The following is a 25,983-nucleotide window of genomic DNA, read 5'->3' on the forward strand; positions in this document are numbered from 1 at the left end:
GAGGTGGAACTGGGCTTTACAACAAAGAGGAATCTAGTTTCCACTTTTAAAATGGTCTCCTGAGGTTCTCAAAAGCTGGAAGATATATTTTAAAAGGAAAGAATTGTGTTTTGTATCAAAACATGATTTTTGGAGTCATGACCAATTAGGAATCTACTCCCTGAGATCATAAATACTCTTTTTCATAGAATATAGTGACCAGAGGCCACATTGGGCATAGGGAATTAATATGTAGAGAATTTTTATGGTTAATAAGTGCCACAATCTCAGCCTTTTTTTCCTCTAGATATTGGAAGGAAAAGAATAATTAAGTGAGCATTTAGATCCCAAATAAAAAGTTAATATTCACGTTAACTAAAAAAATGTAAGTGAATTTATTTTATAGAAGTTTTCATAATGGGTCCAAAATACTTCATTAAGCATTTCTGGATAAAAATATGTAAAGCTCTTTATAAGCTTTTGTTAGTATATTAAATACCATTTCTCTGTAAATATTCCTTACATTAAGCTTTCCTGTTAAGAGTTTTCAGGAAACATTTCAAATAAAGTAGCCAGACATATCCCATTTGAGATGAATGAGATCATTAGGAAACACTTCTATCTGAAATAAGCACTGAGATCATTCTGCATACAACCCAAGGGCCCTAATTTTTTAAATATTTCAAACACCATGCTCCTTTCAAATCATTAGACTTAGAAACATTTAAGGAACTGATTCAATTAACCCAGAAGAAGGAAATGCTATAATGTGTGATTTATTTTTGCAGATAAATTAAAATGCAAGTGTATCTGTTAGAAAAGGTAGGCTGTCAGTGTGGTTAGTGATGGGAACAGGGAGGCAATTAAGCAGGGCCACCTGAGGCTGAAATAGCGCCTACACATGGAAGCGTGACATGCAAGCTGGACATTCAGTTATTGCCAAAACCAGAAGTGTTCCTTCGTTGGAAGGAATATTTGTGCTCTACTTAGTCTCCCTCGTTGACTTCTAAAAGATGTTTCTCGATTTAACTGATACTTTCCCCCCCTTGATTGTAATCTGAAAAGAAGCCTAAGTTGCTAGGGTTTCATACCTAAAGTCAAGCTTCACATAAAGTTGATGCCTGAAAATTACAACTTTGCATTCTACTATTTAGGTGAGGAAATATGAGGCAAGAATTTATTTTTCTCCTCTACGACTCCAGGATATTGGCTCCACCAGGCCTAATAAATTGTTTTCACAAGAAAATAAATAGAGCATGCTGTAGTGTATGTTCCCCTGTGCAGGGGGCTTTAACCAAGATGTATCCTAAACAATAAATAATTACAGATGGGGGAGGGTGGGAGAAGGAAACATTATAAGGTTGGGGAAAAATGTTTCTTAGCTAAATCAGGAAAAAGACTTACATTCAAAATGTTAAACCTGAAGATAAAGACTGCTACTTCAACCACTGTGAAATCTGTGGAGAAAATAAGAGGACAATAAAACAAGAGAAAAGAACAGGAATATGAGAAGAGTTGCTAAGGCAGCTTTAAAAGTAACAGAAGAATAAATTCTACTAATAGAAACAAACAAGACTGAAGTAGTTGCAATTCACTATTCTTTTCTGCTAAATCTTGTCCCCCATCTTGAATTAAAGAATTTGCACAAAAAAATGGCCACAATCATGAGCTGAAGATAGGGGGAAAAGAGAATGACTGTACAAACAACAACAAAAAACTCTTAGAAACCTATTAAAAGATAAATTTATAGTAAAAGATGGGGAAATGTAAAACAAAATGTAAGATCAGGAAGAGAAAATGTCTCTTAATCAGAGAGCTTCATTTTACAGTTGAACTAGTCAGCGGAAATGGAACTGTTTAGGAGAAGAAATGTTTTGAAAATGTTTAGGAGAAGCCAAAAGATCCTTCCTTTCTGGCCCAAATAATAAGGGAATCTGTTTTTTGCTCTTCCTCACTAGGATTCCCAGGTGGTGCTAGTGGTCAAGAACCTGCCTGCCAATGCACGAGATATAATGAGACATGGGTTCAATTCCTGGGTCGGGAAGATCCCCTGGAGGAAGGCATGGCAATCCACTCCAGTATTCTTGCCTGGAGAAACCCATGGACAGAGGAGCCCGGCTGGCTGCAGTCTACAGGGTCACACAGAGTTGGACATGACTGAAGTGACTTAGCATGCATGCACTGTGTAACAAATGCTGATAACTCTAACATGTCATTCCTTCCAGCCACAGTGATGGAACTGGAGTTAGCACACCAGAGTGGGGTCAAGGGTGAATATCCCTGTCTTATACTTTGAGGAGAATATAAATCAGTGGTTTCTGGTTTGCAACAGTCTTTCTTGATAATATTCATTCGTCAGCTTAATTTATACAGTTTTCCCTTTTCTCTTCCTCAGAATCTTTTGATGACTTGTCCTTCTCAGTGTCTTGAGTTAAGGCCCTTACAACCTTGAGGCAACTGCCTTGCCAGCCTCATCTGCTGCTTCTCCAGCACCACTGATGTCCTTAAAAAGCATTCACACATTTCCATGCCTTTGCTCTTGTGGACTCTTCTGCCTATTCTGTCCTCCTCTCCATGCTGAAGGCTGACCTTCCTTTTAAGGCCAACCTCCAAGGTCAGTTTCCCCAAAGAGCTGGCCTCTTCCTTGGTGGGGCACCCAGATGGTGTTGCGGATGCTCTTTCCGTAACTTTTCCCCATAGCCTCTCATAGTCATCTCCCTCTCCGGGGAGGGGGGGGGGGGTTTAAGCTCACTAGAGTCCAGAGCTGTCTTATTTGTAACCCAGTCTCTATACCATGCCTTGCATCAGAAAGCACTCAAAACATGTTTGTAGAATTGTTCCACAGGCATCACTGATTTCCTTCGCTAGACTTCTCCCTCTCTCAACTAACCTTAACTTTTTAATCTCACAGTTGTATCTCTAACCCTCTAAGGTTTTCATCTATTTCATGAACATATACTGTTATTATTAAGGCATAATCTTTAGCCATTGAGATCCCCTGTGAACTGAAATCTCACCGCTTTCTCGGAACCTCAGCTAAGGTCCATAATTTCTCCAAACAAACAAAACACACACACACACACACACACACACATTTGCTCTGGTAACTTAATGTAGATATGTTGGGTTCTGAGAGGCTGGAAGTTATTTCTTCAGACCTAATACTGAAATGATATATTTAAGTCTATTTCTACTGCTGTTAAGAACCAAGCAATAAATATAGAGCTGTTTTAGTTACTGAAAGTATCTAAGTCAGGATCTTTTCTGGCGGACACTTAACATCCAAAGAATCAGTAGATCTCTGTCAGGCTTACATTGAGAGTGCAAGTGACCTACAAAGGTCTTTTGATCTGGACCCTAGATTTAGACCACGGACCCCAAAGCCCATTCTGAGATGGGGGTCTCTGTGTTCTTGACGTAGACCTACAGGCTGACCTCTAGAGTTCCGAGAACTAGATCTGTTGGAGCTTCGAAAAGGCTTAAATTAGGGAGCTCATCTCCAAAGGGGGCAGTTAAGTGAGAAGCCCAATGTCTGGCAACATGACAGCTGTTAGCATGGAGAACTACAGAAAAACAAAACTAGTTGTATCCTTGTGTGTTTTGGGACGAGGAGAGTCCCTGTTTCCCGCTAGAAAGAGGAATCAGGAAGGACCAGAAAAGCTAACGCAGCTTGCAACTCCGCGGAGCAGCCCTGTCTTACCAAGGCCCCATCCTCCCGGCGCAGCCCAGACCGCCCGGGGTGGTCCCGGCCAGCAGAGGGCAGCAGCTGGGCGGGAGAGTCCCGGCGAGGGCCGCGCGGCGTCGACAGGCTCGCGGGGACACTCTTTTTGAGTAGTGGGGCGAGAAACTCGCTCACCACTACCCGTCCCCGACCCTGTGGCCACGACGCACCTCGGGCCGCGTTTCGGGAAGTGGGTTGCGCGGGCACCCGGTAGCTGCGGAGGGCCCGGCGCCCTTGGCGGGAGAAGGAGAGCGGAGGGAGTCCCGCGAGTCCGGCGAGAAGGGGAGCCGGGCTTCCGCGGGTCCGGGGCGGGAGGGGATCTGTGTGCCGGTCGCAGCGTCGGTTGCCCCTTCCTTGGCCGCACCCCTCAGGGCCCGGGCTTCTCCCACCGACACTGCGTCCCGCTCTCGGGGCCGAGTAAGCGCCGGGCCGCTCCGGTCCCCTCGCCAGCCCCCCGCTCCGCTTCCGCGGCAGGGACGGGCGCCCGACATCGGCCAAGGTGTGCTTCCCGCCGACGCTGTCCCGGCCGGAGAGAGGCCAGTCCCGGCGGCTGAGCCCCGAGTGGCCGCGGCGCAGGTTTGCGCTCCCGCCGTCGAGGACGGCGGCGGCCGCGTGGGCTGGTCCCCGCGGTCGCGGGTGCTCAGGGCGGGGGTGTGCAGCGGGCGCACTTGACCGTGGGTCTCAAGCGTTCGAGCCGCGCGGCGCTGGGCGGCGGGCTTTATGTAAATCGGGGCTGCGCCGGGGCGTCCTAGGTAGGATGGACCAGCCCCCCGCGCCTCGGCCCTCACGTCCAATAAGAAGAGCCCCAGCTTGACACCTGCCTATATACAGGCGAGCGCGCCCCCGGCTCTCGAACCGCGCGCACAGCCCGCACTGCCCACGCCGCGGGCGAGCGAGACCTCGGCCCGCCCCCATGACTTCCAGTGAGATCGAGATGCCCGGCGAGGTGAAGGCCGACCCCGCCACCCTCATGGCGTCCCTGCACCTCCTGCCGTCGCCCACGCCCAACCTCGAGATCAAGTACACCAAGGTAAGGCGCCACGGGGGGCCGGCCGTCCACGGAGACTTTCCAGAACCTTCCTTCCTCTCCGTGGACTGTTAGGGGGTGAGGACGGGGTGTGAGGCTGGGGTTTTCCGGGCCAGCCCGTCGAGCCCGCGCCTCGGTCCTCGGCGTTGGGGCTTCTCAAGTCCCGCCGGGGTCTTGGGACGTGTCGGGGACTCGCCTCCTCCAGCTTGCCGCGCGGCCCTGAGAGTCGCCGTCAACGGCTGCTTTCCAAACCGCGTCCGCCGCTGCCTCCTCGTCCGGTTCTCCGGGCCCCGACTGCTGCGGAGAAGGCGTCGGCACCGCTTCCACTGCTCGAAGGGTTCCCCGCCGGGTTGGCCGAGCAGCTTGGCAGTCTCTTGGCCGCCTTCTCGGCCGTCCACCTTCAGGGGACCGTCTCGGGTAGCCCGCAGCCCTAGCGGGGCACGGCTAGCGACTGTCGCATAGGATCGTCCAGGCTCACAGCGCTGCGGCCGCCTTTGCAGATTTCATGGAAACCTGCCCTCTGAGTACAGTAGATCCAATATCAGCGTTTTATTCTAATTTTGTAGGTAGTGGCAGTTTTCCTGGAAAACTTGAGAAGTCTTTAAATTCGTGCATATTAACGGGTTCGCTTTTGAACTGAAAAAAAAAAAATTGCTTTTTATAACGAACTCTGACGTCTCGGGTTACCCAAGCAGGAATTAATTTTTGTTGCACCACAACATAAAAAGGAAATGCGTTCGCTACCTTAATGTAAATAGAATTTACTTTCCACAAATTGGACATAGAATAAATGTATTGATTACACATACAGGGGAGGTTATGTTATGCCATTGGGGTGTGAGAGAGAAATAGATGCAATTTAAAATAATGTTTCTTGGAGTTCCTTTTACAGTTGTCTTGATTTTCTATTCTTTTCCGTTGATTTCTACTCCAGACATCGCACATTCAACCTAAACGCATACTGCGCTCACGCAACACGGTTAAAGTTGTTTGCCATCATGCTTATTACGAGATAAACTGAATTTTGTCCAGGAACGAATTGTTTGGTTTTGTCTTAAGGACTGAAAGAGAAATATTTTTAAAAACCCATCAGAATTTGAAATTTTACCCGCTGAATTTTAAGATAAAAACCAGGGTGGCTCGTGTTTTGAATGCCAATTTAGATGGATTTAATGTACCTGTTAACTTTTTAGATGGTGTGACAAATTTTTGAAAGCCTTTTTAATGAGAGGTCGTTAATGGTTACAACCATTTAGGCATTGTTTGCATAACAATGGTGCCAATGTGTGGCACTTCTCCGGGTTTAGGAACCAGCAAGGAAAGCCTATAGCATAAGAGTTTTGTTTTATGAGGGTCCCTAACCTCTTCAGGTTCTCTTTAAAAGGTTTCGGGATGTAAGAGCTGTGCTGGAGAGGGGACCTCAGATTTGGGAGGGTTTGATTTTAGTCTTTCTTTGGATTGAATTTTCCTCACAGCCCCTGATTGGAGTTTTAGGTTTGTAGTAGGTATCTAGGAATTTAATTTGGAAGCTTTTCCAGCTCTCTTTTTCTCTGACAACCCCCGCTTCCTTTTTTCTCTTGTTGTGCCCCAGTAGGAAAGACAACTGATTTATAGCTAATTGAAGCCTTTAATGTGGAGTCCTTTAGCTCAGGGGAGACTTTTATCCAGTATCCACTTTCCCACTTATTACAAAGAAAAACAATCAGAAATGAAATAATGGATCGTAACTTGATTCTTTAATTTGTGGGGAGGAGGCACCTTATTTTAGGGTTGACAAACAACCCTCATAAACATTGAGCAAAACTAATCTAAAGGCAATCTCTTTTCACAAAATCTTGTAAAATCAGGTTATCTGTGAACATTCCCAGCAGCTTTGCTCCTTGGCCCTTTAGTGAGACTTCTGAATTTTCTGAGACAAGTGGTATGGGCAAGCAGCATCTTTAACACAGAGAGCACAAGCTGCTCTTTTGATAGCCGAGGATACTGGGCCATGATTTTTTACTTAAAAGGAAAATAAGATTAATGGAGAGGTTTTTTTTAAATTCACTTATCAGAAGCGAGGGAAATTATACTAGTGATTTTAAGCAGAAGAATGAACAAGGTGCAGTAGTTGGTCCTATAGAATAGTGATACCACATTCATAGGAATTTTTAAAAGGGCACTAGCTAAAATATTATGCTAGAGAGCTTGTTGAATAACACATAGGAAAGAAATACAGTATTTATATCAGAAAATGGTACCAGATAAATATAGATGGATCCTTAATAATTTATGTCTTGTTAAATGAATAATTTTAGTGAAGGATATGTAACAATAGGATTTTAAAATATTATCTGGGGACCAGTAGAGTCATACTTACATGTAAATGGTTATATTTTGAGAATTTTAAGTACCATGCGTTCAGAAAACTTGCACTTGTGATGTTATTTTTTTTATATATTTTTCACCATTTCTTTCTTCTTCTAAAAGTATTTTACATTTTTTATAAAAAGGGAGTAAAGGAGACCATAAGAAATAAAAGTTAACTGCTGTTGTCTGTCCAGTGAAAATGCTCCAAAATTAAAGTTCAATCCCCAAGAATGCTGAAAGGGCTAAACTCATGGTTTTGTATTGAATTTCAGGCAATTACATCTAATTTTTAAAATAAGCCTATCTGAAACTCCAACACCCATTTAGGACTAATGATCAATAATACCATTTTGAGAATATGTCTAATTTTATTTCCCTAATATAGCAAGCTAGACCCCCAACAGTTTTAAAACTGATTCTTTTTAAAGGAATATGTTAAAACAAAAAAACTGCAGACTGTTCGTCAAGAAAGACTGATAACTCCACCAACATGAAGTAGCAAAGGGACCACTTTGGGGCCAGGAAAATGTGCACTCTTTTCCTTGTATCCTGAGAAGATTGCTTAATGGCTTGCACAGGAGTGAGCGTGATTGTTTTTAGCTGTGCCTTTATGGATTAAAGATTTTTCTGAGTTGTTCCTGTTTTATCAGTCTGATTGTTAAATTTTTGTATATTTGAATATATTGTAGGAGTATACATATGATAAAATCAAGGCTTGCACTTTGGTGACTGCCCCTAACTTCAGGGGAGATCTCTTCCAGATTCCCAGATCTTTGGAAATTTTCGGACTGTATCCCACCCCTACCTTCTCTATTGTCTCTATCATCTTTTCTGGCTGTACTAGTCCTTCCTTCCCCCAACTCCCCACTACGTAGACACACACACAATCATTATGCCATCTCTCTGTTGATCACTTTTTCAATGAAAGTTTATGCCCATAATGAATACTACCATAAAGATTAGTGTTTTGTTTTAGTAGTAGTTTATTTTCCTTCAGGATTTGATACTGTGGAGAGCTAGGACATAGGGAAGAAGAGGATTATGGAGAACTGACCCATTGAACTAGAAGAGAAAAAAAAAATAGAAGGCAATAAACTGAAAATTAGAGCTAATGTGCTTTGGGCAGCTATTATTTATTCTTTTATTTATTCATTTAGCAACCTTTTCTTGAACATCTACTGTTTTCTGGGATCAATTTCAATTCAGTTTAAAGAATTTTTAAGTGGCTGTCTTCCTGTAATAGTGCTTTTCATTACACTGGTTGGGCTCTGGAAGAAACATCAAACTCCTGGGAGCTTAGGGTCTTTTTAGAAAGATGGAATGCCAAATTTTGGTTATCAGCATGGCAGTAGTTCAGTAGATTGATGTAATAATAACAATAATGATAACATTTATAATGCCACTTACATTGTGATGGAGCCTAACGGCTTACCTAGCACTTTCATATGTATCTTAGATCCTTGCAAAACCTTTTGAAGGACACAGAGTAGGAAGAAATAGGAATAATTGATAAGGAAGACCTTGGCCTTGACTTATGAAAAATTGATAGAGCTTGCCTCACCATACACTTTGTTTTCCCTAACAGTCTCATACTTTTTTCTTTTTTTTCTTTTTGAGAAAAGTTTAAATCTTTATTTTTATGTGTTGCTTCTGTTGGAAACATGGAGAGAATATGAACTGGTCAAGTCCTCTTAAGAAGGAACTCCTTTTTGTGACCTCTGATTTCCTGACTTTAAGTTACTATTTTTGCTATTTTTATGAGTTTGTGGGGTGTTTTTTTTTTTTTTTTTTTAAGGTCTAGGGCAGGGTTCTTATCTATCCCAGGGATTATCTCTTTAAGGTTTGGTTATTTCTAAACCTCTAATCAAGATTGTCTTTTTGATCCTAAGTTGTTAATCAAATTTCATGTTTATAGGAGACCTCGGGTTTTCAAAAATACACTTTTTCACAATTGGACAGCTTTCTCATGTTTGTATCATTTCCATTTAACCCAGGGAAGCTAAACAACTTAACTGTAGGACTTGAATTAGATAATTTTTCTGGGTTCTGCCTGATGCCTTCTGTTAAATATGCAGGAATCATATGGAATCATTTGCTGAGGTGCTTCTGTCCTTTACTTCTATAAAAAGAGAAATTATAGTTTTTCTGTATGAGGGTAAAAAGCCTTCTGAGAATGTGTTCTGTGAGGTCTGATTTTCTTGCAGCCTGGCTTGAGAGAAGTCAGGCGTGCATAGTGAGTTCTCTTTCATGTTAGACGATGATTAACCTGATGAGCAATCCATGACCAAAACAAAAATATCTCAAATATCAACATATACAGTTTTCTCTCAAGTCTTTCTCAGTTGGATAATGGAATACAAATATTGATGTCTATTTTTTATCTTTTAGTTAGTGACAGCTTGTTGGAGTCAGCACACTATAGACTTTCTGCTTGATTTTGTAAATAAAGTTTTATTGGAACACATCCACAACCATTCATATACATATTATCTGTGGCTGTTACTACAATGTCAGAGTCAGGTAGTTACAACAGGACTGTATGGCCCACATTAAGTTTATAAGCCCTTGACTTACTTAGAAAAAAGAAAGGCTCTCGGTTAAAAATAGGCCCTTGTTCAAAGCTAGGTCAGATTGGTAATTCTTAGTGCTGTGTGCATTTAGCATTTATTCACCACATAGCGCCAAATACGGTGCCAGATTCTGGAGACGGATTAATAAGCAATATATGAATGGTGTCTTCTCTCAGGGAGTTTCTTCACTGAGTGTCAATTTCTACATCTGTCAAAACTGAGGTAATAGTAGTACCTACCTTACATGATGGTTGTTGTCAGGACTGAGCAAGTATGTAAAAGTAAGTGGCATATAATGACAGTCAGCCAAAGTCTAGTTCCATTTCATTTTTGGGAAGTGATGAATATATTTTTGCTTCAAATTGATGGATGTCCATTTTAAGGAAGATTGGAATTGTATAGTCAATAGCTGTTTTCTGTTTTCTGAAACAGTCCATTGTTTACTAATTAGTCATAAGGGTTTAATATTCTCGGTAGCTGTGGAATCATTATATGTTTACACTGGATTTTTATCAGATGGGACCCTTTGGAGGTTTCCCTATCAAGGACTTCTCTTTACTAAAAAGTTACTGAATCAAACAATTTCCAGCCAGGATTTTAGTAATCAAATTAGTTATCTGACGCATGTGCCAAAACTCTGCATCAACATGCCCTTTATACCCAGTCCTGAATGTCAGATGGCAAAGAATCATTTCTGGTGTTTGAGTAGCTTAAAGATCATGTCAAGTTGTTGGTTCATAAATCTTGAAAGTATGACAGCATAGGAGGACATTCTCAGAAGGTGGATGCCTTTTGAAATGGAAAATAATCTTAGTTTATACATTTTAAAATTAAAGAGCCTTTCAGTGGTCCTGATTTCCCAGTTTGGGGGCACTTCACCCTCCAAACAATAAAAGCACCGCATAGGGACTATTTTGAAAGTCTTCCTAAAATGTGACAATTAATTTCAAAGCCAGTCATTTCCTTAGACGCCAAACCAATGCATAGAAATGATTGCCATAATGCCACCTTGGTTAATTTTTAATTGCCTTTTCAGACATGTCTTTGTGCTTTATTCCATTTTACCTTTCAGATATGTGAGATAACCCAAATTGTAAATTTCTTATCTCTGGCATTTCTCTATTGCTAGTTTGTCTGCTTGTAAGATGGTAGAGTTATGTTTAAATTGTTTCCCTTCCAAATCTTAATGGTTTATTTACAACAACTTTCTGTTTTATCGCATAATTTGAAAACACTTCCAGCCTTTGAAAATTCCAGTTGGAATAATAATCTAGTGCTTTCACCATCTAGACTTTAGCTGGGCTCAGAACAAACTAGCCTGGGGCTAAACACAGGGGTTTATTGAATTCTGTAGAATGTGGTTAAAAATTAGAATATCTGTGAGTGAACATTCTAATTTTTTATTATGGAAGGAAGCTTTCCTTTTACTGCAGTTCAGCTCTGTTGCCTCCAGAAGTAGATATCTGCTCTGTTTCCTTTCCTTACCACAGTCTGACCTTTGGAGAGCCAGAGTTGGAATTTCTTTATTTCTAGATGTCTGGAAAGATAAAACCTATTGTCCAGTTGAAAGGAAAACACCTTATTTAGACAAAATTGAGGGTATCATGGGTACCAAAACAGTTTCCAATATTAATTATAAATTATGGAGAAAAAGTAAAAATAATTAGAGATTATATTTTATATACTTTCTTCTATATGATTTTAGTTTTTCTAACCTGTCTTTGGATTTCAAGTCCAGTGACTCTTAGGATTTTGCCCCAGGTCATTTCTAGGGATTTCTAAGAGATAAAGCTTGGTCAAAAAATGGTATAAGCAATATGTCTCTTGCCACAGAAAGGATGGAGCCTACCTCCATGTGAGTAGATCTGCCATAGTAGTGTGAATTTAATAAACTCGCTACGAGGCAGAAATCACCTGTTTCCCTCCTCCTGCAGCCCCCATCATTGACTAACACCAAACATATGGACTGAGGTACGTGTAGTGCTGGAGGGTTTAGAGGGAAAGAAAGGGGAAAGGAAGAAGACCTTGACTGGGAAGACCGAATTATGAACTATCTCTATAGATCAACAGAGGATAACGTAAAGTCTTATTTCATGAGGTGTGAAAAATGGACTCCTTCACTGAATCCTTTTTGGGTGGAAATCAGAAAATAGTATGAGACTGATTGGCTGAACATGAAACCAGTGAATTCTCTATATTTTCGAGTCTGATAACCAATGTACCAATATAACTTGATTTTCACAGGGAAGGTTATCTAATTGCATTACTCAGGGTTATTTTTATTTTGAACTGCAGCCAGAGCTCACCCTTTTGCTTTCCTGAATTTATTTACTTATCATCATTTATTCATCAGACATTTATTAGAGCCTCTTGTGTCCAAAGCATTGTTAGTCACTGTCTGGCATGAAAAGATACATAGATGTGTGCAGTGTCCTGAAGAGGCTAGAGAGGACTCCTGCTTGGGTGTGTGATGAGGACATGCACGCCAGTGACTGTGGCACATGATAGAGGATGCTGAATTCCTGACAGGAGTGCACTCGAAGCACCATGGTGATTCCAGAGAAGGGGTGTTTCAGGCTCAGCACATCAGCAGCACTTTGTATTCTTAGACATGCTTGAGAGGAGATCAGATACTTCAGTCATACAGGAGAGTGTAGACAATATAACAAACACGTATACATTTACCCAGGTTTGTTTGTTCTTAACTGTTTGCACTATTTGCTTCTAATCTTTTTAAAGAAATACATTGATGCTCTACCTGTGAACTTCTCCCAGTCCCCTCTCTCCTTTCCTTTCTTCCTCAGAGGTATTTGGCATTTATCTTTCCCACTGATATATGTTCATACACACAAATTCATAAATGATGTGTACTGTTGTCTCACATTCTAAACCTTTTAATATAAATGGTACCATACTATGCCAAAGTTATGACCAACCTAGACAGAATATTAAAAAGCAGAGACATTACTTTGCCAACAAAGGTCTGTCTAGTCAAGGCTGTGGTTTTTCTAGTAGTCATGTATGGATGTATAAAGAAAGTTGAGTGCCAAAGAATTGATGCTTTTGAACTGTGGTGTTGGAAAAGACTCTTAAGAGTCCCTTGGACTGCAGGGAGATCCAACCAGTTCATCCTAAAGGAGATCAGTCCTGAATAGTCATTGGAAGGACTGATGTTGAAGCTGAGACTCTAATACTTTGGCCACCTGATGTGAAGAACTGACTCATTTGAAAAGACCCTGGTGCTGGGAAAGATTGAAGGCAGTAGGAGAAGGGGACAACAGAGGATGAGATGGTTGGATGGCTGCACCGACTCAATGGACATGAGTTTGTGTAAACTCTGGGAGTTGGTGATGGACAGGCAGGCCTGGCGTGCTGCAGTCCGTGGGGTCCCAAAGAGTTGGGCATGACTGAGCGACTGAACTGAACTGAACCATGCCATATATATTCTTTGCAGTTTGCTTTATTGCCTTAGTGTTTTCAAGATTCATTCATGTTGTTGGATATACCTGTAATTCATTCATTGTCATTGTTGCATAGTACTCCATTCTTTGAGTATACCCAATTTTTAATTTATTCTACTATTAACATGTAAGATACTGCCAGCGTTTTGCGATTCCAGTAAACATTCTTAAGCATATCTCCTTATCTGCCTGGGTGAGAAACCTTCTAGGATATATTCTTAGAGTGCTATTGTTGACTCATGAATATATCTGCAGCTTCATCAGCGATTGACAAATATTTGTCCAACACATTATACTAGTTTCCATTGCCATCAGCAGTATATCAAAGTCCCCATTGCTCTATATCCTCACTTATACTTGGAGTTCCCATACTTCCTGAATTCTGCCAACCTGCCGAGTGTGAAATGTTATCTCATTGCTGTTCTAATTTGCATTTCATTGATTTCTTGTGAGGTTGAACATCTTTTCATATGTTTGTTGGCCATTTGGCTTTCCACCTTTGTGAGTTGGCTAGTATATCATTTGCTCATTTCTGTTTCTATATATGTGTGTTTTTTACTGATTTTTAGCAATTTTTATATATACCCGATTATCCTTTGGCAGTTACATACTCTGTGAACATTTTCTTCCCCTTTGTGCTTATTCTTCCTTTTCCTTTTTTTTGGTATAATTAGGGATTTTCTGTCTTTTCCCTCTTATGCTTAGTAATTTTGAACTTGCTGTTTAAGAAACTTATTCCAAGTTTTTTAAGACATTCTTCTATATAGTTTTATGAAAGTTTATTTTTATTATTACAAGTTTTACCTTTTTCATTTGTGTCTTAATTCATCTATAATTGCTATTTGTTTGTATATAATGATACAGATAAATGTTAAGGATGAACAATGTAACACAGAGGAAAATCAAACAATATTACTGTATGAAGAAAGTTAAAACTGTATTCTATGCAATTTTGGACTAAGATTAAGAGGTCCAGAATTCTTCACTGTGTGCCCTTTGTGTTTGGGACTGGAGAAAAATGGAACGGTGACGATTACTATAACATGAAATCTAACATCTAATAGACCTTTTTCTTGATTAACTGATTCAGTACTGTGCTTCATCCTGTTAGTTTAGAGAATTTAAATTATTCCTTCGTGCTGAGCTTGAAAATAACATCACTTTATTTTTTGTTAATATTTGAACTCATTGTATTTTAAACTCAAAGCTGGTGTTACACATTCACCATTGTATTTGGATTTCGTAAGTTGTTTGATCCATACATGTGGGCCTCTAATTCTAAAGAACCAACTGAAGAATGAAATTCTCCAACCTTAAAACTGGAGCTAGTCCTTCTAGGCATTTTACTTATGTAATACCTCACGGAGTTGACTCCACACTTATTTTTTTAGCATGAATATGATCTCTGAAAGTCCTTGTTACTTGTTTGTACTGCTACTAAAATGTGCAGTTTTTGCCTTGTATTATATTTTTCTGTGTACTCTTCTACTCTTAATCTGTACTAGATTATAAACTTTTATTCATGTTGGTATGTGGAAGCCTCTATTTAGTATCTTACAGTATAACTGCTTAGGAAGTATTTGTTGAGTGAATACTTGTTATATTTTATCACTGATAGCTACTAATAGCAATGAATTATCTTTTGATTAATATTTTCTTAATTAACATATTATCTTTTCATTATTAATACTACAGTTTCCAAAGTACTTTTCACATTGATTACTTCTAATAATTGTGGCAGTCCTATTATGTGAATATTCTATTAACATCCCCATTTTATAAGTGGTACAATCAAGCATATTAACGTTAATTAATTTTTCCAGGATCAACAGCTGTAGGTGGCTCTTCTAAGCCTCAAATAATCCTTTTCCTTCCCTCCTCATAACAACAAGAACAAGCACAGAAACCACAACAAAGACCAAAAAATAATAATAATTGAATTATTAGCCTAAAGCTCTGCTAAATGTTTTACAGGATAATCCCAAACCCAGTTCTCTGACTATAAATCCCAACCTTAAGTCCAGTTGGTATTGCCATAGCTATCATCAGCCACAATTTCTGCCTGACATAAAACACACATGACAGAGTATGTTCAAACAAAAAAAGTTGATGCAATCAACGTTTGGGGTATGAGTCACCTGGGTAGATGTGATTCCATAGGCTATGGGAAAGAATTGTATTTTTGGATTCTCACTGGTTGGCTAAGTCACACAGGGCCCTTAATAACACCTGCTTGTTTGTTTTTTCAGTCAAAAAGTGCTTTTCTTTGGTACGGTTATTTCAGATCCACTTGGGAGTGAGGATTAATGAGACTGTTGAAAGTGAATATATTTCACAATCTTTCAAATTTTTCTCTCCCACTATGCATAAGACATCATTTTGTGTTACTTGACTGTAAATGGTGTGGGAGAGGCACTTGACTTAGAAAGAGCTGGGTGGATATTTGTATCTTGCCTTTTACGAGCAACCATTTCTCGCTAAGACTTGACTTGTTTGGATCCATCTCTTCCATGTCACTTCAGCAGGGATGCAGAATAGAGAAATAAAGTGCAGTTTTCAAATTTCAACAGAGTTTCAGTGACAGAAGTTGGTAGTGATTGGGATACACAATTAATGTTTTGTTGGAAATGGCTCAGAAATCCTATCTAAAGAAACAACTGTCAAGTTATTGCCCTTAAGCCAGGTTATAATCTCCAGACTTCTGTCTTCACGTTTAGAGAGAAAGCATTTCTCTTTATCCACTACTTCCCAGCCAGACACCCCTTCTTCTTACCGTTTTCATCTCCTTTAAAATTTTTTACACCCTTGTGCTTTTCTTCTCCTTCCCAAAGTATTCCTCTCAGACAAGCCCTTGATGACCCTCATTCCTTGGTTAGACTCATTTACCTGTTTTCATAAAAATGGTTGGTTGTGCCTGGGAACCTTTGTAGTCAGCTCTTCCAGCTGTTGGCCTGAATGGTCCCTAGGGAGACCAGAAGCAATGAACCTGGAATAACCACATTTGACTTCTGTGAGCCCTCTTGAGAATTTAGTAATTACTTAATGGATTGAATTGGTGACATATACTATTCCAGATAACAGCCTAGGTTGCATTAAATTAACCTTCACAAATGGGTATTTATTAGGTACTCTTAAAAGACTACACGTGTTGGCTGTAATTGCGCTTCCATGTTTCTCCATGCTGATAGGTATTTGTACCCTGTGAAAAATTTCTCAGATGAAAGCCTGGGTGGTAGTTGTAACCACTTAGTGATATGTGTCATTGTGTTCAGCACATTGAGCATAAATCCTGTCTTGTAAACAGCAGGAAGACTAATGAGGTTTGCCCACATTCTGGTATCATTACCGGGAATTCCAACAGAGAAGGAATAAAGAAAAGTACATAAAATGCAGTGATTTTTGGAACTCCTGATGATCCAAATTAAGGAGAGAGATGATTGCTCAACATTAAACATAGACATGTATGTACAAATATGAGTACATAAACTACATTTAGCTAAAATAGAAACCAACAGTCTGCTTTTATGAACACTTGGTAAAGTCAGTGACTTGGTTCTACAGAGAGCTAATGAAGGGCTTATTTACTAGTGTCTTCAATTGTGAGAGTGTAGTGGGATAGCTATTGAAATAATGCAGCTGCTAAAATGATAGCACAGTTTTTGCTTTCTCAGAACTCCTCATCATTACAGCCAGCTAAAATCTCACATCATTTTTTGTCTTACAGTTTTTGAAGTGATTCTGTCTTTTATTTTTATGGTCACAAATGACTTCTGAACACAAAATGAGAAACCTTTCACATGTGTTTTTTTAAGATTTATTTCAGATCTTTATTATTACTGCTGTATAACTTGTGTGTTTGATAATGTCACATCAAGGGGTCTGACTATTGCTTATTGCCTAGGCTACTTCTTGGATTCAGATTTTCACGAAAACAGTTATCATCACAGCTTTGGCATAAAGTATGGTCCAACACATCTTTGTGTTTGAATAAATGCATAAATGGATGAATACTGTTAATAGAAAATAATATTGTCTGATCCATTTGCAGAGTTACTAATAGACAAAATCTGGGACTAGAAAGTGAATTCCAGGGTAAAGTGTTTTGAAATAAATAGCTTTCTCTCTTTAGAGAAAACATATTCATATTCCCTCTCTCTCCCTCCCTCCTTCCGTCTCTCTTTCTCTCATGGAAAAATCCCTCCTCCACTCCCACTTACTTTCCCTTTCTTTGAAATAGAAGCCCCTCAGGGTGTGCTCTAGAGTAGTGAACAAGACATGGGACTCTGCGCTAGAAGATCTGGGTTCTGGTCCCAGCTCTGCCAGGGATGTGCGCTCGTTTAGCGGTTTCTTGTATATGTAGGCACACAGTAAATACACACTGAATTACTGAATGAACAAATTACTCAATCACTTATTGAGCGCTTCCTTCTACACCAGACTCTGAAAATGCTTTGTGATACTGATTAAGTTACTTAAATTCCTTGGACCTAATTTTTATTACTTATGAAGTGATAGGACAGAATGAAATGCCTGTTTACTAACCCACCTAGTACTTACAAACATAACTAGATGAGTTGTAAGATTTCTTCATCCCACCCTGACTCTTCAGAACTCTTTAATTTCCTGGATCCCAATTTGGGATTATGAGATCAGAAGGAAAATACCAAACTTGTTTGTACATCTAGTTACAAGGCTTTCTGGGACCCCAGATAGTCACTCAGAACAGTGGTTTTAAAAAATATTTTCCCAAGGATGTCCTTATAATTACCAAAAAGTAGTCCATAGAAATCTGTTAATGACTCTAGTTATATAAATGAGTGATCATCGGTGTCATAGAGATCCACTGGAAATAAAAAATTGTTGTGTTTACTGAACACTTAGAGTACTAGAAATTCGATTAGTAACTCCCAAGAGAATTCTTCCTTAAAGTCTTAGGGAACATTGATTTTAATACTTGGTAATGGTGGTAGGAAAAAAGGGCTTGTTGGCACTTTTCCGCCAAAGGATTTTGGCAGTTTCTCTGTCAGCCTCAGCTCATGAAAACCGCAGTGGGTCGGGTAAGCTGTGTGGAGAGGGAACTTGTCAGAAGCTTAGGGCTTTTCACTTGCGTCTAATAGGGACTCAGCACTTTGCAGGTCAGTGCCACTGCTATTTGTCTCTGACCCAAGAGATCTGGAGTTCTTCACATCAAAACCACATCTTGCTGAGCAGAGATCAAACGTAGGAAGGTAAGGATTCTGCCAGTGATTTATCATGCCAGGGAGAGTGATCAGGCCATATGGGGCTGCTGCAAATGAAGTTGACATTCCGGCAGTTTCTCTTATAAGTCTCACATGTAGTTGTGGCTAGTTTTTCTTGTAGAGGAATTCCGGGTCAAGTGGCAGCTTTCAGTGGCATTTCTTAGCAAGCCTTAACCCCAACATGAGATTTATTTCAAAATCACATCCTAGCAAGACTTTTCTTATATTTTATGTAAATAGCGAAAAGGAATTTCTTCACCAAATATTGAAGGTTAATTTGAGCTTTTCATTTGATGTCTCCTCCCTCCACCCCTTTTCTGGGATGGTAACTATTTTGAAAAAGAAAAAAGAAAGAAAAGAAAAATTAAGGTGATTTTAGGTCTATTAAAAAAAATTGCTTTCTAAATATTAGATGTGACTTTAAGATCATGAAATTGACTCTATAAGCTATGCTCAAGTAGACTCATTAATTCATCACATTTTATTAACTCAAGACTTTTAGGAATGAATTACTACAAATATGACAATTTAATTCTCGGGGTAGGGAAGGCATCAGGCATACAGACCTTTCTGTATATTTGTAATGACCAAGAGCAAAGAAGAAGAATTTAATTACTTAAATACAAAATAGATATAATTATGTTTGAAAATATTTGCTGACATTTAAATTGTGGACAAATATTTTAACTGAAAGAAAAAATCTAGTAACTGTGCACTATTTATTTTTATCAACAGACACATGAAAATAGTTGTGCAATATAAAATTCAGCTTGTTGTTTGTTTACTGTCACAAGCAAATGTTTAGTCTCTTGTGGGGAAAACACTCATTTATTGGATCAAAGACCTCTTCAACCTTAGGATATACACTAGGGCATTTCAAGCTCCTCTTTGCACAGAATGTTTGCTTTGTAACATAATGAAAGATGATATTGGTCGTTAAATGTAGTAGTTTGTGACATTAATTTCTAATTCAACTGAAGATATCATTTGTCCCTTTTGTGTTTTACTTTTTCTAAATGAAAAAAATTACCATAAATGGAATGGGCTTTAATGGTTAAAACTAGGTCTCATCCTGTAGTCAGAATTCAGTTGATTTCCTGAGGTATCAGTATATCTGTTTATTAGCTAGGAATTATTATTCTGACTGATGAAGTACTTCAGATCGGCAGGAAGCAAGTTTAAATATAATAAATAATAATAACATAGACTATTTCCCAGTTTTCATCCTTGGAATGTGTACAACATCCATGAAAACCTGGTAGGGTCACCAGGTAAAATATAGGGCATCTAGTTAAATTTGAAGTTTTGATATATAATGAATACTTTATAAATACAACTATGCCCCATGATTTGGGGACATTATTATACTGAAATTTAATTTGTTATTTTTCTGAAATTCATATTTAACAGATTGACAACCCTAAACTGTTACATGCATGGCTTGTGATTTTTATCTGTGACCAACAGATAAATATCATTTTAATGTAAAATGACTTGGCAATAAAATCAAAGACCAAAGGAATCCTTTAAAATTGTTGTACTTGAATAATGAAAATGAGTATAGTAGAAATACCTTTTTTTAACCCTAGCAATACTAGTAAATAAATAGGGCAACTAGGCCCATTGTAAGACAGCTTAATCTCCTAAATGAATTGCTCCAACCTTTTAATTCGAAATCATACAAACAAAAACATTGAGATAAGCTGGGTGCTTTTTCAAATGGGGACCCCCGTGGCTTTGAAAATAAACACTTCAGTCTCCTTCCCACCCCAACACCCACACTCACTATCCTTTCTGATGTCTTCCATTTGCAAATGAACAGGCTGAATTCTGAGAAAGACAGAAGACTAATTAAACCTAGGAAAGATAGGCAAAGGAACATTTGTTTCCAAGCAGAAACAAAAAGAAATCAAGTCACATTCTGCTTTCTCAAGATGACAGAAAGCCTTAAAGCTCTCCGAGCGTATGTCCCACACCACTGCTCAGACCCTGCCAGGGCCAGGCTTCAGTAGTGTGTTTGAACATTCCAGCATTAGACTGTCTTCATGGCTGAATCTGGAAAGGGTCTCAGGCAGAAATTCTGACCAGTCCGTGTGCCGGATGGCCTTCACCGTCTTGACCTTCTTTTCCCATCCTTTTGCCCTGTGTGTCCCATGGTCTGACAAAGGGTCTTACTTCCTGGCAACAAAAGAATAAATGAACAGATAAACACAGAACAAGGAGTGAGTAACTTTTTAAGAGCATTAATAAATTGCCTTGGATTGATGATTTGCATTCAGAATCAGAATCAATTAAAAATTTGAGTGTGCACTGTATCAGGTTTTCAGCCATCCAATACTTAATCTTTCCAGCCACTGGATGAGCTGATTTTCTCCTTTTAGAGATGAGAAAATTGAGCCATAGAAAGATCAAATGACACACCTAAGTCACACCATTTAGCAGTCTTTATACATGTAGAAATTTGATCCTTAAAGAAATAGTTTGAAAGCAGTGGGGAGGCAGAATTTGATCTTAGGACACCTAAGACGACCAAAAAAACCTCCATGAGATTCAATATAGGTGCTAGTCAAACCTGGTGGTATTACTAAGGGAGGCTGGGGAAATTAGGCAGTTTAGGTGTGTGGAAGAGAAACCTTGCCATAACCTTTGGGGTCCTGGATCAACTAGAACACTGGGTCTACCCTAATTTGTATCACAGGTTCTTGGAATTACCCCCAGAGCCCTTTAAATGATCCAAGTAGCTTCATCCCGGGAAAGAAGGAGCCCCCGACCCCCATACCTCGCTCCCAGTTCATGTGGTTCTAGCCTTGTGTACTGAAGACTGCCCAAACGGAACTGCTCTCTGGGGAACGTGACTAATGATCTTTTGTCTCTACTCTCATCAGTGTCCTTTCACTTTCAGAAACAGATCTTGAGGTTAGACTGGGTGGATCTTGGCTGCCAAATTCTGCTAATGCCCTAACTTATTTCTCTTTACAACATTAACACAATTTGTGTAATCATTGCATATTAGTGTAATATGTTGGGCATATAGCATTTATTTTAAAATACTCTGGCACAATCAATTTAGATTAACATTTTAAAATGTTGCCTCTGATTTCTCATTTCTTTGACCTTGTTCTTTCTGCATACTTTGAAAGTGTAGTTTGCAGTCTTTTCTAATGAAGACTTTTCCTTTTTCCTGCCTTTCAGCCTAGGACTCAGAATAAGTGGGGTTCAGGGCATACAATATTGAGTCTATTATTTGAAACTGTTAATTGATTAAAATTAAGATTGATAAACTAGTCCTTGTCAAAACAGGCTTTGTAAAACCATGCTTTTTGCCAGTAAACGATTACACCTATTGAACAAAGGCCATGTCTTTATAATATCAAAACATTGACTTTAAAGTGAAAAATGTAATCAATCATCTAGGTGTTTTCCTATACAATGCCATTTGGGTGTTTTTTCACTTTTTAGCCAGATGTTTTGGCGTGAAGCAAAGCAAAGAATGAAAGACAGGAGAACCACTTTTGCTCTGACTACCTAGATATTTCAATAGGAAACTTCTCACCTCACCCCATAAGTGATCTGGACATTTACTTGTTTTATTTTATATAGGTGGCCTCTTAATTGCAAGTAAATAAGGTCAGGATTTTTTTTCTTTAAGTTAAAAATACCTTTATTATCTTAGATTAAAATATTCAAAGGCTACCAGCTTTGCAAGGTAGTATCCTGAGGTGATCATCAATATAATTTTTTATAACAATAGAAATTAATTTCATATAGTTCAATGATAGTGCTATCTGTACCCTATTGACCGAAATCTCTTTGAAGTACGTCAGAAGAAACAATCATGTAAAAGGAGATAACATATGACAAGTCCTCAGACTACTTCTTTCTACTCTTAATTAAAAATAATTGAACTTTTCCCTATAAATAGATCAGTCTGGTTATTGATTTGCTATTTGGTACTCTCCTTTGATGAACCAAAAGCAGTGTAGTGGCAAGTTGAGTAAAATTCAACTCTCCAAAACATAATCTACTGAAGGATTTAATACAGATCATTTGAAGCATTTACTATTAAAAAAACAAAACCTTTTATTACTGAAATAAAACCATGGCAGCTTTATGTCAAAGATTCATTGAGGATAGGAAATTATTTACAACTAACTCCTATTAATACCTGCTGCTTTGAGAACTCCTCAGGGGTTTGCTGCTGCTGCTGCTGCTGGTAAGTCGCTTCAGTCGTGTCTGACTCTGTGCGACCCCATAGATGGCAGCCCACTAGGCTCCTCTGTCCCTGGGATTAGATCCTACAATTAGAAAATCCATGGCAGCCTCTCTGTGTTGTTATGGCCACTTTGCTGTGGGCTGAAAGTGTGGTAAACCTGATTTGTCCTCCATTATCCTCCTGCTGCAGAAGTGGCCAAGTGATATGGCTTGGCTTGTGTGGCTGAGATGCACTGTTCTGAATCTTTATCCAAGAAACTGCTGAGATTTATAAAACAAATTAGAGCTTGTAAAAGAATCAAATTCCTGTTGACAGCCAGTCTGAATCCCTTATCCCATCTTTGCTTCTTTCCCCAGTAACTTGATTTATGAAATCTTCTGAATACTGACTGCATGTTAGATGGTGTGTTAGAACCTGTAGAACATGGGGGACTCCAAATATTGCTGGGAGACCTTTCTTCAAGGAACTTAGGAAAGGGAGAAACTTCCATTGTAGCTAGCTAAGCCTTAGGCACATTCACATTTTAGCTCACCTGATTGTGCAGTAGCCTTGCAAAGACTAGGCCTACTGCTTTTTCTGGAAAGGAAACAAAGCTCAAAGAGTTTAAAAGTCTTATTTAAGGTGGCTCAGGCTTACACTCGGAGAAGGCAATGGCACCCCACTCCAGTACTTTTGCCTGGAAAATCCCATGGACGGAGGAGTCTGGTGGGCTGCAGTCCATGGGGTCACTAGAGTTGGACACGACTGAGCGACTTCACTTTTACTTTTCACTTTCATGCATTGGAGAAGGAAATGGCAACCCACTGCAGTGTTCTTGCCTGGGGAATCCCAGGGACCGGGGAGCCTCGTGGGCTGACGTCTATGTGGTCGTACAGAGTCGGACACGACTGAAGCGACTTAGCAGCAGCAGCAGGCTTACACTCCGGAGAAGGCAATGGCAACCCACTCCAGTACTCTTGCCTGGAAAATCCCATGGACAGAGGAGCCTAGTAGGCTGCAGTCCATGGGGTCGCTAGGAGTCGGACACGACTAAGAGACTTCACTTTCACTTTTCACTTTCATGCATTGGAGAAGGAAATGGCAACCCACTCCAGTGTTCTTGCCTGGAGAATCCCAGGGACGGGGGAGCCTGGTGGGCTGCCGTCTATGGGGTCACACAGAGTCGGACACTACTGAAGCGACTTAGCAGCAGTAGCAGCAGGCTTACACAGGGTTTCCCTTGTGGCTCCCCTGGTAAAGAATCCACCTGCAATGCAGGAGGCCTGGGTTCGATTCCTGGGTTGGAAAGATCCCCTGGAGAAGGGAAAGGCTACCCACTCCAGTATGCTGGCCTGGAGAATTCCATGGACTGTATAGTCCACGGGGTCACAGGGAGTCGGACACGACTGATCGACTTTCACTTCACTTCTTCAGGCTTACACAAGTGGTAAAGGGCAGGTTGATTTTAACTGGAGATCTTTCAACTTTAGTACTTCCATTCTAGTTTGTTCTATAAGGAAGATAAAGAAGTACATGCAAGACTAGTCACCTCAGTCCTCAGTAAATTTCCTACTTTTTTTTTCACATACAGAGACATGACCCTCATGGCATTTAATTACTGTTGATTTAATTAAGCAATTTCAGTCTCTACACTTGTCCTGGGGAGAAGAGACTTGCATATTATGTTGTTATCCTGAGGGTGTCTTTTGAAAAAAATCATATAAATTCAACCCAATAATTTGAACTGGCCTGCCTTTTCAAAAAGCCTGCCTTTATAATCTTTACTGTTTAAAGCCAAGGACACAACCAGATATTTCGTTCGTATTTCAGGCCACTTCTCTTGAATGCCATGAGATGTCTGTTCCTTTCTGGTTTGGGAAGGGGCACTTCTGTCTGGCAGAAGACCTGTGGAAATTGTCCTTTTTAGAGTTCTTAAAAGCATTCCACCAGAAAGGGAGTAAAATTTGTGAGATGGGGAAATAGATGACATTTCCTGACCAAGTTCCCAGAATTCTAGGATGCTATCAAATAATTACAGAAGGAAATTGTATTTACAGGTTTTGTCCAACTGCCTGTGTGGCATGTCCCTAATAAACTGCCATTATGAATTTACTTTTAATTCCCTTAGCTGGTGAGGTAACTGAGATATAGGTGTGACCATTTCATAAAGACTGGCATTTTGATGCCTGTTTTGATACCTAGATTTGGCAGAGAAAGGAACATACGAAAAAGGAATTGTTTTGATGCAGTGAACTTGTAACCAGCCCCTAAATCAGGCAAGGTTGGCCATTTCCTTTTTCATCTGCATATCCAAAATTAGCCCTTCTGTGGGAAGTCATTAGGATAGGGATGGGTTTTGAAGTCCCCTTCCTGGACCCTCAGATATAGCCCTGTGGTTGTAAACGTGCACAAACTCTTCTTTAAGAAGCCTCAGGAAAATAATTTTCTATCTGAGGATTACAGTAGCTTGGCTGCTGTCCTCTGGCAGAAGTTGCTGCTTCTGCAGGTGAGGAGAATGCAGAATCTCCGTAGGATCTCACCTCCGAGTAGAGTCCACTAGGGATGTAAACCACCATTGTTTCCCTAACACATTTGCCTTCAAGAAAGAAAATGAAAAAGTGTTTTGCTGTCACCTTGTTGATTGTGCTGAAGGAAAAAAAGACTCAAACAAAGTTCCTTGTGCTGAATCATTTTGAAGAGGCATTCTGGAAGATATGCTTATATTTCCTGGTCAACCATCAAATCTGCTTTCTAAACAAAATTTAAATTTAGCAAAAGCCCTGAGCCAGAAATCAGGATATTGGATTCCAGTCCCCGTTCAGCCACTAATGGGCTGTATGACCATGGGCCAGTCATTGAACTCCTTTTTGACAATATAACAATTTCCTTCAGTATAGATTGTATGTAAGGCCCTTTCGGTTCTTTGAATCTCTCTCTTCCTCATTAGAGCAGCCTCTACTATATTTAGACCAAAAAATAAAGAGTGTTAATTCATTAGTGCATTTAAAAATAGTGCTTTGATGAGACTTGGATATCAAAAGTATGAGCTTGGCATGCTGCATAATTTCACAGTAAGAAACTTAACATCAGTTGGGGGTGAGTGGGCTATTTCCAGTTGTTCTTGGTAGTCACTTTACATGAGTTTAAAAATGTTTGTTATAGAACTTTTTCCCATCTAAATTTACTTTTTTTCAAATGACATCTTTCTAGTACATTAGTTGCATATTCGAGTATTAGACATAATTGGAAAAGGAAGTAACTTTTAACCTGGAGGATGGGCTCTTTTATGGGCATGGAGATCTATTAACTATTATTCAAGTAGTTATGAAACACCAGCATGCACTTAGAGGAGTAAGACAAATCTGCAGTCGCAGAACCTCTGATAAACTCTCTTATTGAGCGCCCACTAGTGGACACATGTGTGTACCTCAGATAGGCAGAGTA

At 39.7% G+C, this 25,983-nt stretch overlaps 1 protein-coding gene across 1 annotated transcript in view; it reads left to right on the forward strand.

The window, feature by feature from the left end:
* The first annotated feature begins 3,839 nt into the window (after positions 1 to 3,839).
* The window catches only part of ALDH1A2 (aldehyde dehydrogenase 1 family member A2), a 119,842-nt gene continuing 97,698 nt past the window's right edge, over positions 3,840 to 25,983 (forward strand). The window contains exon 1 of the mRNA XM_055537828.1: positions 3,840 to 4,730. Coding sequence (XP_055393803.1) covers positions 4,614 to 4,730 — 117 coding nt within the window. The 5' untranslated portion in view covers positions 3,840 to 4,613. The remainder of the gene's footprint in view (positions 4,731 to 25,983) is intronic.

This window comes from Bubalus kerabau, chromosome 10, assembly GCF_029407905.1.
Source record: "Bubalus kerabau isolate K-KA32 ecotype Philippines breed swamp buffalo chromosome 10, PCC_UOA_SB_1v2, whole genome shotgun sequence".
In the NCBI taxonomy this organism is placed as follows: domain Eukaryota; kingdom Metazoa; phylum Chordata; class Mammalia; order Artiodactyla; family Bovidae; genus Bubalus; species Bubalus kerabau.